The 24,739-nt window shown below is 39.7% G+C and overlaps 1 protein-coding gene across 1 annotated transcript in view; it reads right to left on the bottom strand.

Moving 5' to 3' along the window:
• The window catches only part of LRP2 (LDL receptor related protein 2), a 176,519-nt gene that overhangs the window by 117,763 nt on the left and 34,017 nt on the right, over nucleotides 1–24,739 (bottom strand). The window contains exons 2-9 of the mRNA XM_061435989.1: nucleotides 24,526–24,633; nucleotides 22,370–22,492; nucleotides 19,448–19,564; nucleotides 8,236–8,346; nucleotides 7,821–7,934; nucleotides 6,972–7,091; nucleotides 5,427–5,579; nucleotides 3,852–3,971 (exon numbers count right to left, since the gene is read on the bottom strand). Coding sequence (XP_061291973.1) covers nucleotides 3,852–3,971; nucleotides 5,427–5,579; nucleotides 6,972–7,091; nucleotides 7,821–7,934; nucleotides 8,236–8,346; nucleotides 19,448–19,564; nucleotides 22,370–22,492; nucleotides 24,526–24,633 — 966 coding nt within the window. The remainder of the gene's footprint in view (nucleotides 1–3,851; nucleotides 3,972–5,426; nucleotides 5,580–6,971; nucleotides 7,092–7,820; nucleotides 7,935–8,235; nucleotides 8,347–19,447; nucleotides 19,565–22,369; nucleotides 22,493–24,525; nucleotides 24,634–24,739) is intronic.

Genomic DNA, 24,739 nt, shown 5'->3' with positions numbered 1-24,739 from the left:
TAACTAGACAGAAAGCCCACGTGCCACAACGAAGACCCAGCACAGTCAAAATCTAACAAAGAAAAAACTTTAATTAAAAAAAAGACCAAGAAAGTCCTGGGATCAAGATAATCATTCCCATTTTCCCTCTAGATCAAGTTTAACAACACAGACCAGCACATCTTTCATCCCCAGGACTGTGACAAAGAAAAAATTAATCCAATTTGGACATGACAAGGTAAAAAGACAAGTGGGTATAGACCAAAGACCAGCATTTGATCTATTTCTTCTGTGCCCTCACTTCCTTTCTGAGAAAACACCACGTAAGGCTTTGCTTCAGTAGGAATGTACAGGACATTCGCCCTCAAACTCCCAGGGTATCATGACCTCATTTTGAATCCAAGACACTATGACTATGTCTAAAGATCTGGAATCACCCTGGAAACAGGAGTTCTCATGTCAAAAAGAGGGTGGAAAAGTCATAACTAGGAATTCTTGGGTGCAAATGCCCTTCCTACCATCTGGGTTACAAGTACTGTACAGGTTTAAATGAGTAAATAAACACTGTCACTTTTAATGACTGAGTAAGATTCTGTTCATCATTACAAAGAATGAAGGCTAACTAATATCCATTGTCAGCCAAAAGAAAGACAAGAAAAATGAAAGGGAGACCTGAGGATTTTAAAGAGAGTAGAAAAGGTAATGGAAACTACAAAACACTAAAATGCTGCTTCAAAATCCTCCTTCCCAGCCCAAGTCACCTTGATTTACTTTCCTTTTTACTCTTTGTCCCTTCTTACCAACAAATACTGCTTTGAGAGTAATTCAAAAAAAATCCTGCTCGGACACCCTCTGATCCAGCTGGCTGTGTGCAATCCCACCATGCTAAATGACCTTCCTGCCCTAAGGCTGCACCACGATGTCATTCCCTCAACAAACAGCATGTCCTTGTCAATCAAAAACAATAGTCCAGTGAATTGCTCTGGTGGCTTGCCTCAGAGTCTCCACAGCTAGGTCAAGACTACCAGGAGAAGAAGAATGGTAGAAGGCAAGATTTCCTGTCATGATTATTCCATTTTATTCTTAACAATCACTGAGGCATCCCCCGGGGAGCCATGGCTAAACTGATAAACGTTGCATAGGTTTCCAACACCTGAAGCTTCTGTGGTAACTCAGGCATGCAGAGGATTACAGGCATACAGAGAGTGTTTGTTCAACTGAAATGCTTGAAAGAGCAGACCTAAACAAGTCTCTAAAAGCTCAGCTGAAATGAGTGTAACTGGTTTCATAATGTCATGTTTTGAAACTAATAGGTTCTCTTTACCAAGAAAGCAAAATATAGTCTTCTTGAAATGTGAAATAAACATTAACCCAGCTTCAAAACTCAGAGGCAAAGGTACATTCTTAAAGGACAAGAAAGGTCACAGAGAAAGTCTCTGCAGGTAGCAGAGGGCCTCACATTCACAAAACTCAAAATTGCAGACTTTTGAGCTTGTATCCAAAAGAGGTCATCTGTACTAAAGTCCTAGGTACATCGTAAAGGGACTGAAAGATGTTTGTGGACCTTAGAATTAGTGCCCAAGTATCGGACTACTTCCAGTAGTAGTAGAACCAAATGTGTTCTTGAATTCTGAAATGATCCTGTGTACAGCATAATACTGCAAAATTCGGTTACGTTCATTAATAGATTTAAACGTAAAAATCTTGTTATGAAAGTTTTTCATTTCTTAAGGGATGCAAAAAATTGAAGCAGCCTGGACCTCTTTCTGACCTACAACTCAAACCTCATCACAGGCTTAAGTATTAGAAAAGATGTTGGAAAACATGTTGGAAAATGTGGCTCTAGAAGGGAGGCGGGGGGTGGGGGGGGCGGGTATTGAGAGACTAAAGAATAGGTTGCAAGGTATCACAAGAATGACCCAGGGATTCTTTTTTTTTTTTTTAATTTGATTTTATTTTTAAACTTTACAATATTGTATTAGTTTTGCCAAATATCAAAATGAATCCGCCACAAGTATACATGTGTTCCCCATCCTGAACCCTCCTCCCTCCTCCCTCCCCTACCCTCCCTCTGGGTTGTCCCAGTGCACCAGCCCCAAGCATCCAGTACCGTGCATCGAACCAGGGATTCTTAAAGAGCAAATCCCTTTTCCTGAAAACATTTCATGGCCTATCGAGTTCCAACTACAAGGCGGCCCAGCCCAAATTTCTCTTTAGGATTGAGAGGAAAAAGAGAGAAAAACAAATGTAACACTGAGAATGTGGCTTCCGGTATCTCTACTGGAATTCCTTTTCTAGTAAGAGAAAGGGGAAAGGCCTAGAGAACTAAGACTGGAAATCGGATTGGCAGCTGGGTGGCAGTAAAGGGGGAAGAGTAGCCTGACATGTGGCAGACAGCCGGAGCAGTCTTACACTTACAGAAGACAGCGTAAGCAGGAAATAGACTTTCTCCAGAGTTTGTAAACCAGAGTGATTCTTTTGTGCTTGTTTATTTTATTTATTCATTTATTCATTTTTGCCTACACCACACACCTTGTGGGATCTTAGTTCCCTGACCAGGGAACCCTGGCCCTTGACCGTGAAAGCTCGGAGTCCTTAGTGCTATGTAAATAGCTGCCTGCACACAGAAAGTTCAAGTTTTGCTTTCTGGAACTTTCTGCCTCCCCATTCCCCTTCTTTTTTTGATTCCCCAGTTGACTGAATTGGAGATTGAAGAATTCACAGATCAGATCAGTCGCTCAGTCGTGTCCGACTCTTTGCGACCCCATGAATCTCAGCATGCCAGGCCTCCCTGTCCATCACCAACTAAGTTCACTTAGTTGGTGTTCACTAAGACCCACGTCCATCAAGTCAGCGATGCCATCCAACCATCTCATCGTCCGTCGTCCCCTTCTCCTCTTGCCCTCAATCCCTCCCAGCGTCAGAGTCTTTTCCAATGAGTCAACTCTTCGCATGAGGTGGCCAAAGTACTGGAGTTTCAGCTTTAGCATCATTCCTTCCAAAGAAATCCCAGGGCTGATCTCCTTCAGAATGGACTGGTTGGATCTCCTTGCAGTCCAAGGGACTCTCAAGAGTCTTCTCCAACACCACAGTTCAAAAGCATCAATTCTTTGGTGCTCAGCCTTCTTCACAGTCCAACTCTCACATCCATACATGACCACTGGAAAAACCATAGCCTTGACTAGACGAACCTTTGTTGGCAAAGTAATGTCTCTGCTTTTGAATATGCTATCTAGGTTGGTCATAACCTTCCTTCCAAGGATTAAGTGTCTTTTAATTTCATGGCTGCAGTCACCATCTGTAATGATTTTGGAGCCCAGAAAAATAAAGTCTGACACTGTTTCCACTGTTTCCCCATCTATTTCCCATGAAGTGGTGGGACCGGATGCCATGATCTTCGTTTTCTGAATGTTGAGCTTTAAGCCAATTTTTTCACTCTCCACTTTCACTTTCATCAAGAGGCTTTTTAGTTCCTCTTCACTTTCTGCCATAAGGGTGGTGTCATCTGCATATCTGAGGTTATTGATATTCCCAGATAGGGAGGGCCAACTGTATTTAGCAAGTATGGCTATATAATTCTGCTTCCAAATATATAAAACAGCAATACACAATATATCAAAAGAACAACCTCCATCATTAGGTACTGGACAGATATATAAGTAGCTAGCTTACTCACTCATCATCCAACCACTCTTTTGCCATGGGCACCTCACAAAAGTGTCTCAGAGTTAAAACTTCATATTGGCCAGGTTTTCAGTGAAGACTGTGTTGCTCTTTGTTAACAGATCCTCCTCTCCACAAATACAAACTTCTTGATGTTAAAGGGAGCGCACCCAGTGCCGTGAGCACTGTGATGAAAGACTGTCACTTACCGACGCAGTTATTGGTTCTATTTTGGTTGACAATAAAACCTGAGGGGCAGTAACACATCCCTCCACCTGGTGACCTGTGGCATTGGTATTCACATCCCAAGGACGGACACAGATTCACATCTAAACAGAGAAAAAGACTTTGTGAAATGAAAGGTGATCTCCGGACAAAGCTGATTTATAAGAAGTAAGAACTTTCCAAAGTAAAAGCTCAGTAAGTATGCAGTAACACCATTCAAGCCTGCAGTATGATGCAATAAAAACTCAGCACATATTTTTAAAAATTCATTATAACTAAGTGCAAGCACAAGGCATCAGAAGTGCTGTTCATGAAAAAAATCTGGTCAAAAGTCTATCTTTGTGTCTAGAAAGATATTAGGCTATCTAATAGAAAGATATCTATCTAGATATCTATTTCTTCTATCTAGAAAGAATAGAAGGATATTCCTAAGAATTTCCAAGCCACTGAACACTAAACACTAAACTTTTAACTTAAAAAGCTAATTAATCCAAGCTGCTGCTGCTGCTAAGTCGCTTCAGTCATGTCCGACTCTGTGCGACCCCATAGATGGCAGTCCACCAGGCTCCCCCGTCCTGGGATTTTCCAGGCAAGAGTACTGGAGTGGGGTGCCACTGCCTTCTCCGAATCCAAGCTAGCTTCAACTAATTTTTGTTTTCTAACTTTCGCACTAGGACTGTTTAAAGGGGCTTCCAAAGAAATGGGGCGGGGGGGGGATATAAAAGAAGCCATAGAAGCCTCTTTTTTTCATGGAAAAGAAATCACCAAAACTTTAGGGTTACAGTTCATGGTCACTGTTAGGCAACTACAAGATAATTCAGAGAGAAATCAAGGCCATGAATTGCATTTTCCTACAGGACAGCCGGCTATCCACAGAAGTGATGGCTTATAGTGGGAAAATATTCTACGGCTATGGAGTGGGGGTAGGGCGGTGAGTAACTCCAAGTATAGATCCCTGAAACCAGAAGTTTTTGAGTAAAGCTAGCAACACTTTTTCCACAGGTGTAATCCAGGTAATAAAATCTCCAGAATACTTTTAGAGTCATCACAAATCTCCAGAATACTTTTAGAGTCATCACAATTACCATTAAAACCATTCTTCCTGGGAAGGAGATGCAGCAGGTTGGGGGAGGAAGAGTCACAGATATTTATAAACTCCTCCCATCAAGAAATGGAGTCTATTGCTTCAGTCCATTAAATCTGGGGTCAGTGTGACTTCTTTTGGCCAATAGAACACTTAGGAAACATGACATAAGTCGAGGCTTAGAAGAGCTTGTTCACTGGGGTTTGCCCTTTCCATGACCGGGCAAACACACCTGGACTAGCCATGCTTTTGCTGGGGCATCCTGAGATGTGAGTGAGCTGGTTCAGGCCAAAAGAATAATGTAGCCAACCCACAGGACTGTGAGAAATAACAAATGTTTGTTGGTTAGAGCTACTAAGTCTTGGAATCGCTCATTCTGCAAACACCACTTGATACTCTCTATCTATGGCAATCTGTTATAGAAAAACAGAGACACCATTACCTGAAAGATGTCCAGACAAATTTCCATACTCACCACACTGTTGTCCTGCAGTGATATTGCTTTCGTCTTCTCCTCCTGGACAATCTAAAGTCCCATCACAAACTTTAGAAATTGGGATGCATTTTCCAGACTTTGGACAGGCCCATTCATTTGGGTAACATTCAAAGGTACGATTAATTTTGCTTTCTGTGGGGGAAAAAGAGAGTTACAATAGGCCATATAAGAGGTAGAGCCAGACATTTTTCAATACATGGTTAAGAGATCAGGTAAACAAGAAACCTACAAATGACCGATATTTCACAATAAACAAGTAGTTTCTAACGCTACAACTGACCTTTTACTGAGATTCTAAAGAATGGTAAATGTCATTATTTAGGTTCCAGTCTTTCTAGGGGAGGCAACTCCCAGCCAAATTATAAGAGTAAGAAGCAGAAATGGGCCTGAGTTATCAACAAACCGGAGAAGGCAATGGCACCCCACTCCAGTACTCCTGCCTGGAAAATCCCATGGACAGAGGAGCCTGGTAGGCTGCAGTCCATGGGGTCGCTAAGAGTCAGACACGACTGAGCGAATTCACTTTCACTTTTCACTTTCATGCATTGGAGAAGGAAATGGCAACCCACTCCAGTGTTCTTGCTTGGAGAATCCCAGGGACGGGGGAGCCTGGTGGGCTGCCGTTTATGGGGTCACACAGAGTCGGACACGACTGAAGTGACTTAGCATAGCATAGCATAGCATATCAACAAACTAGATGAATAACCTGTAGGAGAACATTCAGTTATTAAATCATGAATAATAGAACTAGAGCTATCAAGGTAATGCCAGGATTCCTGAGTTTGTGTGTGTGTGATGTATGATTTTTGGTTGGTTTTGTTTTGTTTCTTTAGTGAATTGTCAACAGTACAAGAAAGATTATAATCCAGCAAGTTGGAACACAACTTCTTGGAATACTGAAACATGAAACCAATGGATGCTCCCAACCAAAACAAGCAACATTATTAATATACCCAGGCTAGAATCATAAAGGTAACTTGCTTTATGTGTGGGTGTTAGCAGCTTCCAAGCTGTTGGAGGTACTGCTGATAACTGCCCAGTGAAGGGGATGAATATCACTGACAATTTCCTTTTCACTTCTCCCGATAGTGGCCTCTCCTACGTCTACCAATCTGCAGCTCAGTCCTTCTTCATGGTTGTAAGGTCTTAAGACAAATCACATATTCCTCTATTTTTGCTCCTTCCCCAGACTACTTCTTTTATATAGATAAATCTAATTAAGATAAAAGTCTTAAAAAGAAAACCTCAGATAGGACTGTAAAGGGGGAGAGACTGTCCTATCTATTTGGCCTTACTGTTAGGAAAGGATTATAATTTATGCTATATTTGAATTCTGTGTCTTTTTAGAAAAAGCTAGGGGAACCACTCTTCCTCACCCAAAATTCCCTGTCAGTCCAGCCAATCTGGAAACTTGCATGTCACACAGATAATTTCTAACAAGGAAAGTAGGAACAGCAAGACCTGGAAAACACTTGATTGAAAATCGGAAAATGCTTTCCAATCAGAAGCTCTTCCCCTCCTTACCGCATCCATCTTCATCAGCGTTATCTACACAGTCACTTTCTCCATCACAAACCCAACTCTGTGCAATGCAGACGCCGTTAGGGCAAGTGAATTCGTTGCCTTTGCAGGTCCGATAAGCAGCTGGAAGAAAATAAAATGACAGCTACACTCCAAAGATACAAACCTTTGGAAAGAAATCAAAGTGCTCACCCCGCCACCTAAACTGAGCTCCAAGAAACTGAAATTTCTACGCCCATTTAGTCCCTTAACCATCTTGACAAAAATGAACAAAACAAAAAAAAAGAGAGAGAGAGAAAGAGAAGAAGAGAGAAGGGGAGAAGAAAACAGTAGCTTTGGGTTCAGGACATGAAAATCAAGTGCATCAAGATGAAACACAAGATAGCTATAGGTTGACACAGAGCAAAGAATACAGACTGACGAAGATGCTACAGAAATGCCAATGGCCAACATTCTCTCACTTGACCACAAGCCCAGTAACTGCTGTCTAGGACTCAATGATTCTGAGCAACTCATTCCGTGATATCACATTCCTCTCAATTTAGCACTGAAATAAGCCCAGGTGCCAGAAAGGAAATCCAGTAATACAATATACCCTGTATCTGTGTGGCCTAAGAAAAGAATGCAAACTGTCCATGAGCACCACTTCAACTCTACACAGATCTCTGGAAGGGAAAGAAGTCTAAGTTCAGCAACACTGCTGAGGCTCATGCCATGGGCCCTAAATGATATTCTGGCTTCCTCTGCCAGAGGTGACTTTTATTTGAAAAGAATAATACGTCAGTAGGGGGCGGAAATGCAAAGACAAGAGCATTCCTAAGAGCATGACCCAAAATGAGGAAGTCACCGTACGGCAAGAATGTTCATCACTGCCATCTTCACAGTCAATTTCATGGTCACAGACGTAGGTTCTAGGAATGCACTGCCCACTGCCACACTGAAACTCAGTGCGCGTGCACCGGTGAGCTGGGACACAAGGTTAAAAGGGGAAAGAAAAGAGAATTTCAATTTCACTGTAGCCACTTAATTTCATAGGAAGAGTCTATCTCAAGTTTCAAAAGATTCTTACCACGCAGCAGTGTGCTGGTAAATGTTTAATAACCAGTTCTCCAGAAACATAAAAGTCCTCACTTACTGTATCTGCCAATTTCCATAGTGTAAAATACTCCACCATGGCTGACTTCAAGCCACCAACATGAATTCACTGAACACAAACTTGAGAAGAAATGTGCATAACTGGCTAAACCAGCTTTAGCATATTACTTACTGCAGTTGCGTTCATCAGAGGCATCTCTGCAATCAACCTGCCCATTACACCTCTGACTGGTGTTATAGCAAGCTCCGTCGGCACAAGTTAGCTGCTCACATACTGGGTATCCTGAAAGAATGGAAATAGCACACAAATCTTAAATGAAGATGTTGCTTAGCAATCACTTCTTGAGTGACTACTATATCCTAGACACTAACTGCTGAACATATATTGGTAAACAAAAGAGACATTCTTTGGATAACCTAAGAATGACACAAACAGCAAATTACAAACTGGACTATGTGCTTAATGTGGTAAGTACACAGTGCTTTGAGAGGGCATAGTAGGGGGAAATGGAAGCCCAGGGAATTGGGCTCTAAAGTGACTTGTGCACTCCAAGCCGAAGAATGAGAAGAAATTTTAACTTGTCAAAATGGAACCTTCTCTTACATAATATAAATAACACCCCAGGAAAGCAACGTACCATCACACATGGTTTGAGAGATGAAGGGCTGGTTCTTTGGCTGCAGGGTCAAAGAAAGAAAACAGGCCAAGAAACCTGGGACCTGGGGTGCCACTCCATACCTATTTACTCTTACTTGAATTATTTATCTTTTCTGTGTCACCATTTTCTCATCCACACATACAGGAACCTCCAAAAGACAATGTCTAGTAAAGAACTCTGAAAAGCATAGTGTGCTCTACAAAAGCACAGTATGAGCCACAAGCCCAAATCATTACATTATGTACTGACAATCACTTCACTGCTTTTAGCCAAATGCTTTTTAACCCTGGTTTTCTCTCAGTGGAAAAATCAGGATGTTCCCTTGAAGGAAAAAGGTACTATCAGCCCCTCCCTGTGCTTCCCCAGACTTGGAACATATCTCATGACCCCCTCACTATAGGCTCCGTTCTATTCACTGATTATCTGTTTCCCCCATGACATTATGAAATCCTCTAAGATCATGGATCCTGTCTTACTCAAATCCCCATCATTCAGTACAGAAACTAGGTCATTTACCCATTGTGCTCAAGAAATGCTTGGGAGTGCCAGAGTTATCACAGCTGAACTTTTTAGGTTGAAAAGTTTTTAAAAATAGTGTGAACTTCGGCTCTTTATGGTCTTTAAAGAGTCTCCCTCTCACAAGTATGTTATCTTTCTTGGTCTATTTTTTGTTTCATTAAAGATTGTTTTCATAGTGATTCTCAGATTCTCCTCTAATTTCTTTTTCAGTAAGAAAAGGGTACATCTCCAAGATCAGACAGCAGTCCCATTTCATGATGTTCCACAGTAAAAGAGCAAGCACAAATATTCTCATCTGCAGAAGCTCAAAACTAGTCTACCAAGTGCCTATAATTACTTTAATTGCCAAGTTGCACACAATCAACTGTATACTAAAATAGGAGGCATTTAATAACTGATAAAATTTAGTTCTTTGCAAATTTTATTTTTTAATCAACCAAGAGCCAGTTAGTGTTTAGGGTTATTGCTGTCTTTTCATCATAGGGATGGTACACATCCCAAATGCATCTTCAAAGGGTCACATAGCTCAGTTTATTCATTCTCCCTTCAAGAGATGCCTAGAAGTCAGCTGAGTCCAGCAAGTGATTCCTTTTCCCCTTGCGCTGGATAGTAGTATGCCATCTAGGCTATTCAGAGAGCAGCAAGCAGGAAGGAAATCTTAGACAACCCAACCTCTTTACAATAAAGGAGATATCTATCAGGAAGAAATTTTATGCATGGACTCTTTCATTTAAGGTGATTATTGTAGATATGAAGGAACTGAGGCCAACATGCTGGGCAGATCTCTTGTTCTCCCCGTCCTTTTTGAGGGCCATTCCCACACTGAAAACTAGTATCCACTAATATAACTAAAGTTTGCTGACACAACACATCAGCACCACAAACAACAAGGCCAGCTTGATGTCATCAAGCTGATATGCCAACCATGTTGGTAAGGGTAGAGGTCAGTAGTTTGACACTTGGAATGAAGTATGAACAGCTTTCTTGTCTCTGACCAAGCTGATAATAAATCTGTCAATCAGCTGAGGATTTGCCCTGCACACCTCTGGTCTCTGCTGTGCCTGACTAAATGTACGGGGATGCCCATAAGAAGGACTGCAAAAACACAAAATACACAGAAGATTTGGAAAACTGTTTCTAAAAGCTTTTCCCTCTTTGAATACCCCACAGAGGGAAAAGGTCCAAGTTGTACACTGAGCAAAGTAAGAAATGAGCAAATTCTATTTCCTTTAAAGGTTTCTACAGCTAACAGTATTAATGAGTTTCAATCTACCCCAGAAAACAGGAAGTCACAATACTTGGTGATAATGTATCTCTCTGAAGTCTAACTTTTTGGTTTATTTGCTTGGATGGAGAGTCTGAGTCTAACCCTGTAAACTTTTTCCCATGGGACAAATCCATCATGTTGCTGAAATGCCCTACAGGACTTCAAGTAAAGGGGAAGGGTAGTAAGAGAGAAGATACTGTATAAGAATACCGGAGAATATCATCCTTGTAAGTTTTGTTTTAATGGAAAGATTAACAAGTACCTATTAACTAAGCCCCAGACTGCTAAAGTTGACCTGATACAAAAAATGCAAGAACATCCTCTTCCATCTCCCTTCCTTTCTCCACTTTTCAAAATGATTCATGTCCAGGTTTGCTCCTCGAAATTGGGAGCTACCTCCACATATACATGTAGAATTGGTACTTGACGGTGTTTGAAATGTTTTCTCTGCTAATGATCTGGCTTGGAGCAAGAAAGTTCCATGCTATAGCTCAGTTTGCATAATCAAGGAGGAAGAGGTGGTTTAAGAAACTCATAGACTTTCCCGAATGGAAATCATCCACAGCAGAGTAAGACACAGATATTAGGCACTACTCTTCATTATCTTCACAGGAAGGTTCTAAATACACTCTTTTCTCAGAATTTGACAAAACAGCCAAGAAGACAAACTGATTCTAAAGAAAGAGAAGGTATCTTAAAGGTATATTATGATGCTTAAGCCAAGATTAAAAGGAAAACAAGAAGTCACTGATATAAGTCCTGGATAGACACCTGGGATTTTCCAAGGTCCTAGAGTCATCCTTTATAAGTAACTTTGTTAGTTCAGTTCCGAGGCAGGACAATCCAGTCAGAGTAATGATTTGCCAGAAAAAGTTTACTAGTTTGACCACCAGCACTTAGTAAAAGTACTATCCACAGAGTTAAATAAGCAAAAACAATAATAATCATCAAAAACATGTATTGAAAACGATGTGCTCTCAGAAGCCTGTTCAAGTGCTCAATACATATGAACTTATTTTGTTCTTGTAACATCCCAATGAGGTACTATTATTCCCATTTCATAGACCTTATATCTATGCCTCTCTGAGGTATAAGGAGGTTGAACAATTTGAAAAAAAGGCATATGACTGGTAAGCTGGAGAACTAGAATTCAAATTCAGTCAACCTGGCCCCACAATGCATATTCCTAACCACTATAATAGGTATTTCTAGTACTTACAGACTGACTTCAGAGTAATAGGAAGAGGAAATTATAGGGAAAAGAATGAAATTGAATGAAAGGAATAGATAAACTTAAAAAAAATCCTATGAAAAGAAAGAGAAGAAGCAACCCAAGAAAAAAGTTTTTTTTTTTTTTTTTTTTCCATTTAGTTTCTCATTTCACTTTGGTAAGTCTGGAGAGGTGAGGTCAAATATAAATTTCATCAGATTATTTTATATTCTACTAAGGACTTCAATCTGATATAATCCAGGGATTCCAGGAAACCCTCCGCTAAGAAACAGCTTTTCAAGAGTACCAGGACAAACAAGAGAGTCCATACTGAAAAAACAGACCGCAGTGACTTCCCTGGTCATCTAGTGGTTAAGACTTTGCCTTTCAGTGCAAGGGGGTGTGTGTTTGATCCCTGGTAGGGAGCTAAGATTTCTATGTCTCATGGCCAAAAAACAGAAGCAATATTGTAACAAAGTCAATAAAGACTTGAAAATGGTCCACATCAGGGACTTTAGGGGAGAATGGATACATGTATATGTATGACTGAGTCCCTTCACTGTCCACCTGAAACTATCACAACATTGTCACCCAGCTATACTCGAATATAAAATTACAAGCTTAAAAAAAAGAGTCTACGTCAAAAAACAAAAACTGAAGAAGACGGATCACAAAGTGGCAGAAGATCAGCCTACTCCCCTCCCTGGCCCACCTCCCACCTCCTGTGTCAGTTAAATTCAGTCCCTGAAGTAAGTCATCATGGACTAGGGAGTGCAAGTGGGCAACAGAGAAGCATTTCCTGCCTCTTTCCAAAAATAATTAGAAGCATCTTTCAATGAAAAGCATACATATAGTAATATTTATAAAATGGAAATAGCAATTCAGTACCTTGGAAAGAGAAAGCAAATATGATCGTTCCAAGGGCTACTAAAATTGGACCAACATTAAGTTTAGTCTGAGCAGCTTTTTAGGAACCTGAAGCAAAAAAAGGGAAGACATTAACCTACCTAGTTTCTTTACCAGCCTCCCTTTAAACTACTAGGTCCTAAGTCCCTACCTGGTCTCAGTTTGTGGTGAACTGATCTCAGACCTAAGTTTTAAAAATCACCCAAGAAGCCTGCACCAAAGATTTTGGATCTGCAGTACCTTCTTCTCATACACAGAGCTATCACCAAAATCTGCAAATGAGATAAACCCTGACAGAGTATGAATTTTTAAAATAATAAAAATCTCACATGAGCCCTAGTGTTGGAATAACTGAGAAACAGAATGGAAAATTGTGCCTCAAATGTTCCAAGGAATAATGTAGCATATATTTATTGAAATCCATCTTCCTAGACACCACGATAAGAATTGGATAAAGAGATTATAATTGAAATCATAAGTAGCACAGCTTTTTGAAAATATTTCATGGTGGCTCAGATGATAAAGAATCCACTACAATTCAGGAGACCCATTTCCTGGGTTGGAAAGATCTCCTGGAGAAGGAAATGGCTACCCACTCCAGTATTCTTGCCTGGAGAATTCCATGAACAGAAGAGTCTAGTGGGCTACAGTCCATGGGGTTGCAAAGAGTCAGACACAACTGAGTGACTTCGTACACATGCTAAGTACTAGAAAGAAAGTGATGAACTCCATAAAATCTTTGCTCTCATAGAACTTTTTTAATTTATTTAGGAGAGTAGGAGGACAGACATTAAAATAAATGAGAGAGAGTGACAGTGAGGAGTAGCTCTCTGATAAGGTGATGTTCAAACAAGAACCATTGGGTTTAGCAAAATGGAGGTCATTGGTGACATTTTCAAGAATGTTTTTATATACCTATGTACATATGTATACCTATGGCTGATTCATGTTGAGGTTTGACAGAAAACAACAAAATTCTGTAAAGCGATTATCCTTCAATTAAAAAATAAATTTAAAAAAAAGAATGTTTTGGGGAGAATGGAGATGGACAGTTTTCAGTGAGTTCAAGGAAGAAAGAGGAAATGGAGACAGTTATTAAAGACAACTCTATGTAACAGCTGAGACAGATCTTAACATCTTTTAAGAGATGAGAGATAGTTATAATGTGCTTGCAAGATGAAGACTAAATAGGAGATTTTTCTCTTTCCTCAAGAAATCAGGGTTCTGAATCCTATCTCAAACTGTGAGAATCATTAAAAAAAAAAAAAAAAAAGGCTCAATCTCTCTGCTTCTTCCTTCTCGCCTGCAGTAGAGAGAAAGTAAGAGCAAGGCTGAATTTGATGAACATGTCTGTCACCAGGCATAACTGTTCACAGAATGACTTATCTCTCTGCTTCACTACCCACCCCCAATGATGCCCCCAACTGGAGTTTCAGCAGTTAGACATATATAGAGGGAGGTATATGTTCAGTTGCTCAGTCATGTCCAACTCTTTGCGACCCTATGGACTGTAACCCATCAGGGTCCTCAGCCCATGGAATTTTTCAGAACACTGGAGTGGGCTGCCATTTCCTACACATGGGATCTTCCCCAACCAGGGATTGAACCACATTTCTTGTGTCTCCTGTATTGGTAGCTGGATTCTCTACCACTGAGCCACCTGGGAAGCCCAAAGTATACAAAATTCTAAAGAACAGAACGTCAATGGAAATAAAACGTCAGAGACAAAGCCACCCCAGTGGCAGGCAGACCAAACACTGCTGATTACCAGCAAGAAAGCCTTCATTGTAACAGGGATTTGACCCTTTCTTTGGCATTCCTAAGTAACAAAAGAGAAGGCTACAAACCAATGATAATTAGCAGTAGTTTTACTCGCACCAAAAGCATGCTAATATGGCACTTGATAAAAATGAAATAATCTGTTTACTTCACTAGAAAAAATTATACTATTTTTGAACAACCAAAAGGCAGTGCATGACCCATGATTGAATGACCCATAATTGCTGTACTGTTCTGATGCTTATCTTGGACTCTGAGTGAGTGGGTTTCCCTTGATGCTAATCTCATTAAAAGCAACAAAGATGGCAGTTTCGAATCTCTGTTCCTTAAAAAATAATTATTAAGAAGCTGTTTAATAGAAAGTGCCACTTTACAGGTAGCCAGCTTGAAGAGCAAAATAACTTAGGGAAAATGAACTTTTACCTATTTCACAGCTATACACATACACGAGCACACATGCATGCGCGCACGCGCGCGCACACACACACACACACACACACACACACGCAATTCAGATAGTTCCCAAACAGCAGAATAACCACAAATATCTGCATTATGCATATAGGGACACAGCAGACGAAAAGATCAAATATAATAAGAAACAATTTATTTCAAGGATAATCCTTTTATTGGGACTTCATACCCTTGCCTTCCTCATCATCTCACTCATTCTTTCCTCTCCCTTCTCCCTGCCTGAGTGGACCTTTACACACCACTCTTTGTTCTGTAAAAAGAGTGCCTGGAATTGACACAGCTCAAGATCTTGACCTTAAAAGTTTGAAGGAGTAAGAACTATATCCCTAGGGGGCTGAGCTGACAGGCAGGACTATGAACTAGAGAGTCAAGTTTCCTGATCCTTTCAAATATTTGGGGAAAAGAAATAAGTCCTTCTTGGCAATTTTCCAACATCCATCACTATATTTAAGTGTTTCTAGTGCCTAGAAGACTCATTTCTACAGACAATATTATTCCTGAGAAATAGACAAAGGCATATTCATAAACTGATTCTGTCTGTACATGAGTAATTCTCCTATGCATCATGACTGCAGAAACAATAGAACAAAGTGTCACAAAAATGATTTCTGGCAAAGCCTCACTTAATCCTTCACCATGTGGAACAACTAATAAACAGCTGATATATATTGGAAATGATGTTTAAAATAGCTAAGTACCCCTATGACTAAATGGATCTTAACATGACCATCAGTGGCTGCTAATCTCACAAAGGGACAGTTAGACATGAGGTGCCTCCTGATGGAAATGCATACCTTTATATACAAAGTGCTGGTGTCCTTACACACATACAGACACACACATCCTTGCTACTATACAAGTTTCTAGATAGTGCTGTCTTCAGATAGAGCAGGAGAAGGGAATTCTGCTCCCAGAGGACATTTGACACTGTTTGGAAACACTTTTGGTTCTCACAGTTGGGAGGTGCTACTGGCTTCCAGTGGACACAGGCCACTAGAGGACAGTGAGAGCCGTCTTACAATGCACGAGCCAGCTCCCCACCATAATTACTGGACCCAAATGTCATTATTTTTAAGACTGAAGAAACTTATTTTAGATCTAACTACCAATTTCCAGGAAGTACAGTTATGAGGCAGTTTAAAAACATTAGAGAGTGCAATAAGCAAAAAAATAAATAAAAATATGGGCAACTCCAGGACAAGTCAGTTGCTAACTGACTTGTCTAAAGAAAATATAAATTTTCTTTGGGTTTTTATTTCAAATAAAAAATAATAAGCCAATTGGAGAACTTTTTAAAACTGGATGGATATCTGATTACTTGATTCCCAGGTGGTGCAGTGGTAAAGACTCTGCCTGCCAATGCAGGAGATGTGGGAAACGTGGGTTCTGTCACTGGTTCGGGAAGATGCCTGGAGTAGGAAATGGCAACCTATTCCAGTATTCTTGCCTCGGAAATCCCATGGACATGGATGGAGGAACCTGGTGGGCGACAGTCCATGGGGTCACAAAGAGTCGTACGTGATGGAGTACGCACGCAGAGCTGATAGCATTATGTTTTAGTCTTTCCTTGTATGTTAGCAATTAGATATTGAATTACCTAAAGACAAAACTGTATGACATCTGAGAACTACTTCAAAATAATGGAAAGAAAAACAAGGAGATATAGGTAAGACAAAATTAGCTATAAGCTGATGCAATCACTCTGCTTTTGATTACATTTAAAACTTTCCATAATAAAAAGCTTTGAATGTATCATTTTAATAATAAAATAGCTATGTAATCTGGAGGCAAAATGTTCTGTAAACATCTTATACAAAAGAAAAATATCCCAAGGGCACGGGCATAGGATTTAGACCTAGGTTAATATCTTGGTTCATCCACCCTTACCTCTTGATGATCTTTAGGGATCTCTGTAAAGTACCTCGTAGTACTAATGTGAAAACTGAATAAGATAGTGGTTGATGCCCTCTCACTTCCCACAGGATCTCCAAACAAAGAGGGAAAACAAAATAAGGGCAATCCTGCCCCCTGCATGCTGGCACTTATTAAACACTTTGATCCAGGTCATTCCTTTCCTTCTTATACAAACCTGGCTATAGCCAGGAGATCAAGGCACTAACAAGAAGTACAAGGATTTTTTTTTCATTTCCTCTGATTTGTTAAATTTCTTTTATACTAGTCCTTAAATAACATGTAGCAATAAATAAACAAGGTAGAGAAAAATAGGAAGAAAGAGATCTCATTGTAAAACCCCCTTACATGTTGAGATTCACTTCAGGGCCATGAACCCTGAAGGATTCATGACTTGTATGATTCCAGAAACAATGAGCTTTAACTCTAGTTCGACAATTATTTGTATGTACTTAAAAAAAATATAAACAAAATCTTGATTATGAACTCCAGCCCAGACATTTTACAAAACTCACTTCCTTTCCTTCATTCCTATAAGAGCTACCTGAACCCTGCCAGCTTTTTTTCCAGAAGGCCCACTGGCAAAGTCATGAGGCAGTTGTATTGGTGACTTGAGACTTGGCTGCAGGGTGTTCACATGGAATAAATCCAAACAGTCTGTTTTGGCTGCCTTTTATTTTGCCTAAAATAGCATTTCCACAAGTCCCATTGCATTGCAATAAAGCATTCATTTTTTTTTATCCATTCCTAAATAAGGGATAAAGATGCAGGCTGGTGGCACAGGTCACCCATTTTGTTCTTGCACAAGGTAGGACTTCCTCCTTCTGTAAATAAAGTCCTTCATGAACAGCAATCACCAGACTTGGACCAGAGGACGAGCTGAGCTCTAGCCCTGCCACACACCACTTACCCTTGAACAAGCCACTCTGTCCTTGCTGGTTCAGTTACTTTATTCATAAGACAGTGCTGTAATACTGGTGCGATTGTTCTCAGTGAGCGGCCTAATAAGAGTAACCACTGGAATTTACATAACACTTTGAAGTTTACACAATACTGCAAAATATAATGTATGATTTGTCTCTGTTCTTAATGAAAAATATTTTCTTCACTTGCCACCATAAAGGATTTATTGTTTGCCTTACAAAGTACTCAAAGGGGAGCCCTCGATTCTGGACTTACTATTTGTGACCTAAAGACATACACCGCTGTCTCTAAAACTGCCAGTATTAAATTAAGTCTAAATTTTCCATAAATCTTCTCAAGTTAAAGAAGATCCGAAATAGAGGCAACATAATCTCTTTCAAAAGAAAACGTGTAAGTTGGAAATTACAACAGAATTATACCAGAACTGCTAGGAAACAGAGACAAAAAGACAAATAGCAGAGCCTCCTCTCAAAGCAAAGTAACATACAAGGGAAGAAAGCATTGGAGAAGTTTTTTCTTTTGTTTTATTGTACTGTGTGATGATAGGCTGCAGCATGGACCTGGCATACATACCAGGATTTCTTCCATCAAGAGCACAGTTTGTACAGTACAGTAAACACAAGCAATGTGCTCATAACCAGTCTGTCAGCTCCCACTCCAAGCATGGTGCCATACTGGAAAGTGTACGCTTCTCATACAGTCTACCAAAGGAAAGAACTTAGGGACAGTCCAGAGAACTAAAATCATATCAAAATGATCAAATAATAAAGGAGTTGCCTCAGGAGAATAGACTAAAACTTAAATTTTTAGGTGAAGACATAATTACCAAGAAGTTTATGATCAAGATTTCTAAAGTGCAAAATCTATCCACTGATTATTAGAATACGAAATAACTCCTTAAAGTTTAAAATGCAGTATACCAGAAGGAATGCCAGGAGAAAAGACATAAAAACTCAAGGAAGCTCTGGAAAACTGTATGAAATGGTAGACTTATAAGGGCTTTGAGAGAAAATGAGTATGTCTGAGGCTAAAGACAGAGTTAGATGAACCAGAGGAAGGACACAACAGAATAATTAGTATATTCTCGTATTCTAAAAATTCTATATAAGTCTCAAGAGAGGCAGATTACTCTTTACTCATTTGTAAGAAGTAAATTATGCACTATGATTTCACTTTCTTATTTTGCTTATGGTAATAATTAAATATTCATTAAATGTAGAACACTGTGATTTGTATGCTTTATCTTGTGGTGATCAGTTACAAACTGATACATTCTTCCATTACAGAAAGCCTTTGCAAAGGTAATCTGGAAAACACTGAGTCCACAGGAACAGAAAAACTCTTATTGGCCAAAGACATTTGACCTAGAAGCTCACCATCGTAATGTAATAAAAGTTAAAATTGATCAAACAGGGTTTTGTACTCACTGACTTTGTGTAACTCTATGTTAAAGTTTATTTAAAAAAGAAAGAAAGAAAACAAGCCGAAAAAAATAAAGTTAAAAGTTTCTTCAAGACATACAGAAACTTCATGTGCTAAGGCAGGACACACTCAGAATGTCTTGCTAAAAATAGACTCCTATCAGAACATCACCTCTAATCCACAAAAGAATCTGCCAAGAGATTTCAATAACAAGAGGCATATTGTAGGCATTTTTATCCATCAACGAATTGATTAAAATGCCAAAGGGACAAAGGCGAAACTAAATACAGGGCAAAGGCTTTAAGGAACTCACGGCAGTTTTTCTCATCGGTTCCATCTAAGCAGTCTGTGGAATGGTCGCATCTGAACTCCCCTGGGATACATTCGCCATTCTCGCATGTAAACTGACGGCTGGAGCATGTTATTCCAGCTGTGAAAGGAAAAATGTATGACTTTATAATTACTGAAGAACACAGATCAATTAACAAATGTGACAACATTAACAAATATGAACGAGGAAATTTAAAAGTAAAGGCAAGGAACCCATACACTGAACGTAAAATTCATAGGGTCACCAGGTAGAGCACCTGGTTACCCAAAGGAAGACATCTTACAATGTGAAAGCAAGGCTGTTAGGACAAGCATACTATCAAAATACCCGAAACACTCAAGTTTGTGAGTGTAGACAATTATATTAGCAACATGTGTTGAGAATACAACATAGCTTGAAAACCTACACAGCGAAAAGGATGGATGAAATAAGAATTTTGCAAGTATAGGTATTAATCAAGGTCCCCCTTGCAAGGAGATCAAACCAGTCAATCCTAAAGGAAATCAACCCTGAATATTTACTGGAAGGACTGATACTGAAGCTAAGGCTCCAGGACTTTGGCCACCTGATGCAAAGAGCCGAGTCATTGGAAAAGGCCCAGAGACATACTGGGGGAAAATTGAAAGGGGAAAAATTGAAGGCAGGAGGACAAAGGGGCAACAGAGGATGAGGTGTTTCAATAGAATCATTGATTCAATGGACATGAGTTAGAGAAAATTCAAGGAGATAGTGAAAGATATGGAAGACTTATTTTATAAGCTTTCTACACTGAATATGTGTCAGTTTTATAAACAGACATTTAAGCTGGCTTAAATGGTAGGTGATTATGGTAGGTGAAGGCAGAACATCAGTAGTTTATCAAATTTGTCTCTGGATAAATCAGACAAAATCGAATGAATGGTTGTTTCATGTGAATTCTACTCTGTGAGTTTAACACAGGAAATATGATGGGACTTTTTAATTATCCACATAAAAAATAGACGCATTTGGGGGAAATATGATCTGATGAAAACACAATACAAAATGTAAAATGTAAGAGTTACCTTATGAAATCCATACCCGTTTAAAATAGCATCGCTTACAAATTATAGAATCTCCCCAAGCAGTGGCCCTTGGCAGTTCCCATCCCCTCTATGCAGTATTAGCAACAGGTCATCCACCACACACCGCATCACAATCTACAGCTCAGCTTTCTTCCTGCTCTGTGCCGGCAGCAAGGGGAAATGGAACCAAATGGCATATGGAGCCAAAAGATAAATAACCAGTCATTCATTCAGTCAGTGTCCATTTATCAAGAACTTACTACCTGTGACACAGAATAGCAAGCCTTAGGGATAGAAGCTGAATAAAGCATAGTCATTGCTCTCGGGAGCTTCACAATCAAGCATGGAGGTCATCCTTTTCCTCTAGGACCTTTGAGAGGCCAGTCAGAGAATATCAGAGCCCAGACAGATTTCCTAGAAACAAGGATTTCTTCCTGCTCCCCACTATCCTTGCTACGTTTCCTTCCTCCTTTCGGTACTTCTGAAGCAGGCCCCCGCTCCCATTTCGCTAATCTACCTTAAATCCTGATTCATAGCTGGACCTGATTTAGATATGCCATGCTCCCATTTGGCCTTGATCAGCTCCTGTCTGTACCTTCCTCAAGACTGCAATCTGTCACCACCACACCACCACCTTTCACAGTTCTACATATTTCACTGGCTTCTTCTTAATCACTTTGTCCCAAGGACCACCATCTCTTTGTTGCTGGATGGCAGACCACATGACCAGCACTGACAAGCCCTAACAGATTGTTTAATACAGTCTACGTTTAACTTTACACCAAAGTCAAACTCATGAGTACTGAGAATTTCCATTACTTTCCTCAAAAGAAAGCATCTAGTGGCCCAACTGAGAAGAGTTCATACTCCGTGCTGGCCTCAAAATTCCTGGACTAAATTCAATTTTTTTAAATAAAAATATACCCAGAACCCACTGAAGCCCATAGCATCTCCATTTCTAGTCACCTAACAACTAAACAAGTTCTCACATGAAGTACTCGTCAAAACATCTGTTTCTTCTTTGATCTTTGTGGGCAATGACTATGAGAAAATGCAACAGGATCGTGGCTATCTCAAAACCAACACAGAGTGATGACAGATGTCCACTGATTTGTGGGATGTGCATCTAATGAAACAGAATGTGGAAAAGCTCAAAGATGAACGCTACACAGTTATCAGAGCTGGATACTTCCAGAGGACACCTGAGGTCAAGAGCTAGAGGTGGTCCAGCCTTGTATCTTCTCTCCATCTCAATCCATCAAGATGTTAATGCTTTCTCTTCTAGATATCGAAATGTGAATTATGGGAATGTAAAATTCAGGACTTCTACAGCTTTCATGCAATCATGAAAAGCCAACAGACTAAAAAGACAGCAGAGGAGAACAGTGGAAGAAAATTGGATGATGTTATTAATTCAAGGAACGGAGATTTTCCATTATCTTCCAGTCAATCCTGGAACAATGCTACATTTATACTTGCTGTGTGGATAATAAATTCCCTTTTTGTTTAAATTTTTGAGTTACATTTTTCATTCTTTGCAGCCAAAACATCCAACTGCCAGATAAATGAAGACCCTCACATATAGACACCAAAAAGTGTTTTGTTTCACTCTTAAGTGTAACATAACCTAAATTAAATGCTGGGAGTCTAAATCACAGGGATGTATTGATAAACCTTTAGCACATTCACACTTTCAGTATCATCCAACCCCTGGGTGAGATGGCTGGCACAGGTTTCCTTGTCCTTCAAGGCCCAACTTTTCTTTCACTTACAAAGAATCATTTCATTGTGTTTGTATTTGTAAAGGTTAGAATTTAAGGTGTCCAAAGGGCCATAGCAAGACTCCTCTACAAGCACTTACGGCAATGCCGACGTTCATCTGCACCATCATTGCAGTCATCTTCCCCATCACACACCCAGCTCTCAGGGATGCAGAGCTGTTCATTCGGACACAGGAACTGGTTGGAATGGCAACTACTGGTGGCTAAAATAAACCAGAAAAGAACTCATTGTGTCAAACATCCACCCTATTATACCAACAAGCAATACTCCTTTTAAAGGAAGTATGTCAACTACTGCTCAATATATTTGATAGCAAATATAAAAAAACCTTAGAGCCTGTGGACCTTAGCCAGTGTTCACTGTCAAATAATCTCAATGGTATCACAACAAAATGATGATCCAAAGAGATACAAAATTCCAGAGAATAAAACAAATAGCATATATACATACAAAAACACACATACAAGGTTATGACCAAAACAATATTAAATTTAAATTTTAATTACATTTTTAATTTTAATAAAATCAACCATTAGTTTATAATTATTACATTACTTGAAGTGTTTTGTATTGTAATAACTAATAGTAAAGCATGAGGATAAACTGTAAAATCCATGAGATTTGGAAAATAAGACTCCAAATCAAATCATTTTATTATTTCCACAATTTATTTGCTTTAAAATCTTGAGCAGGTTCTCTGAATCTCAATGTATGCATCATAAAATGGGGTCTATACTTTTCTCACATTGCTGTAAAAAATAAGAAGAGTAACATATGTGAAGTGTTAGCTGCTCAGTGATGTCTGACTTTCTGCCACCCCATGGACTGTAGCTTTCCAGGCTCCTCTGTTCATAGACTTCTCCAGGCAAGAAATCTGAAGTGGGTTGCCATTCCCTTCTTCAGGGGATCTGCCTGACCCAGGGATCAAACCCAGGTATTCTGAATTGGAGGCAGATTCTTCACCTTCTGATCCACTGCAGAAGCCCCAACATACGTGAAAGCGCCACGCAAATTAGTTGCAATCACTATTGTCATTGGTATGTTGCTATTATCATTGCTATGGGACACTGACAAATCTGTTGGTGTAACTGTTATTCCTTTATATCAGGATACACTCTTCTTACCTTTCTGCTCCTAGTGTTTAACCTAAAATGAACTCAGTAAGCCCAGGAGGCAAATGGATAACACATGATCATGTCTCTACAAACAGAACTACTCCCTTACTCAAAGTGTGGTTTCCAGACTAGCAACATCAGCATCTCCTGGGAGCTTCCAGAATGCCGAATCTCAGACCCCACCTCGAGCATGTGGAATTAAAACCTACACTTCAACAAGCTCCCAAGGTGACCCATTACTGCATGAAAATTTGAGAAGTACCTCATGGCACCTATGCCCCACGCTTCTCCCATTCTCAAAGTGCACTGTCATCCAAACAAAATACCAAAGTGTGTTCTGCTGTGCCAGAGGACGGCAAACAACTCGAATTTTCACCTGCCTTCTGGGTTTTTGGATTATAATCATCGCCTATTCACCTATCGAAATGGATGAAACTGCAATAGTGTGATAGATCTCCTATGGCAAGGTGAGAGAAAATGGATATAAGGGTTGGGATTAGTACACCAAGCAGGAAGCCTTCAGTAGGTAACTTAGCTTCTCTATGCCTCAGTTTCCTCATCTGAAAACTACTTCAGAATACTATGGACAGAAATAAATGAAGAAATACTTGGAAAATGATTTTCATAATTACTTGTAAGTTAAAAAGTTAAATTTGGTGTCTATATCATGTTTTTAACTATATTTTTAAAAAATATAAACTGCACTAGCCACTTCTGTGACCTCTTTACAGTAATTCACACAAGTTCCTCTGCATCCTGCTACATCTACTACATCCTGTTTATGAAAACAGACTCCCTGAATTACAAATCACAGCAGTACAGACATTATTTTTTTGTTCTTGTTTGTGCACAAAATTTGCAGATTGAATAATATGAAATAATCGCTTATACGCTTCAGAAAACAGCTAAGAAAGTTGGTTCCCTACCAAGGTGTTTGGATAAGACACAAACTGATGTGAACTGAACCTCTTCCTCAAAGAGGTCTGAATTCTTAATGCCACTTTAACGCTGAAGATTGGAGCTCAGTACAAACTATTAAAGTCACAACTCTTTGTCTTTGTTACAGCTGAAATACTTCTGTCACTCATAACAGCGCTGAGCCCCGCCCCTCTTCACTTACGGCAGTCAATTTCATCCGCGCCATTTGGGCAGTCTCGGGTCCCATCACACCGCCAGGACGCAGTAATACACAGCCCAGGTTGGCACAGAAACTCATTACTGCGACATCCTGTAATCCCACAAGCAAGAGAAAGCCAGTTTAAAAAGTTATCCACACAGGTATTTCAAAGAAATACAAATTTTTGATGAAATAAAAAGTATCCCACTAATTAGTA

This window comes from Bos javanicus, chromosome 2 (genome assembly GCF_032452875.1).
Source record: "Bos javanicus breed banteng chromosome 2, ARS-OSU_banteng_1.0, whole genome shotgun sequence".
Taxonomy (NCBI): Eukaryota; Metazoa; Chordata; class Mammalia; order Artiodactyla; family Bovidae; genus Bos; species Bos javanicus.
Note: the sequence above shows the minus strand (reverse complement) of the source record. Positions and strands in the feature narration are given on the sequence as shown.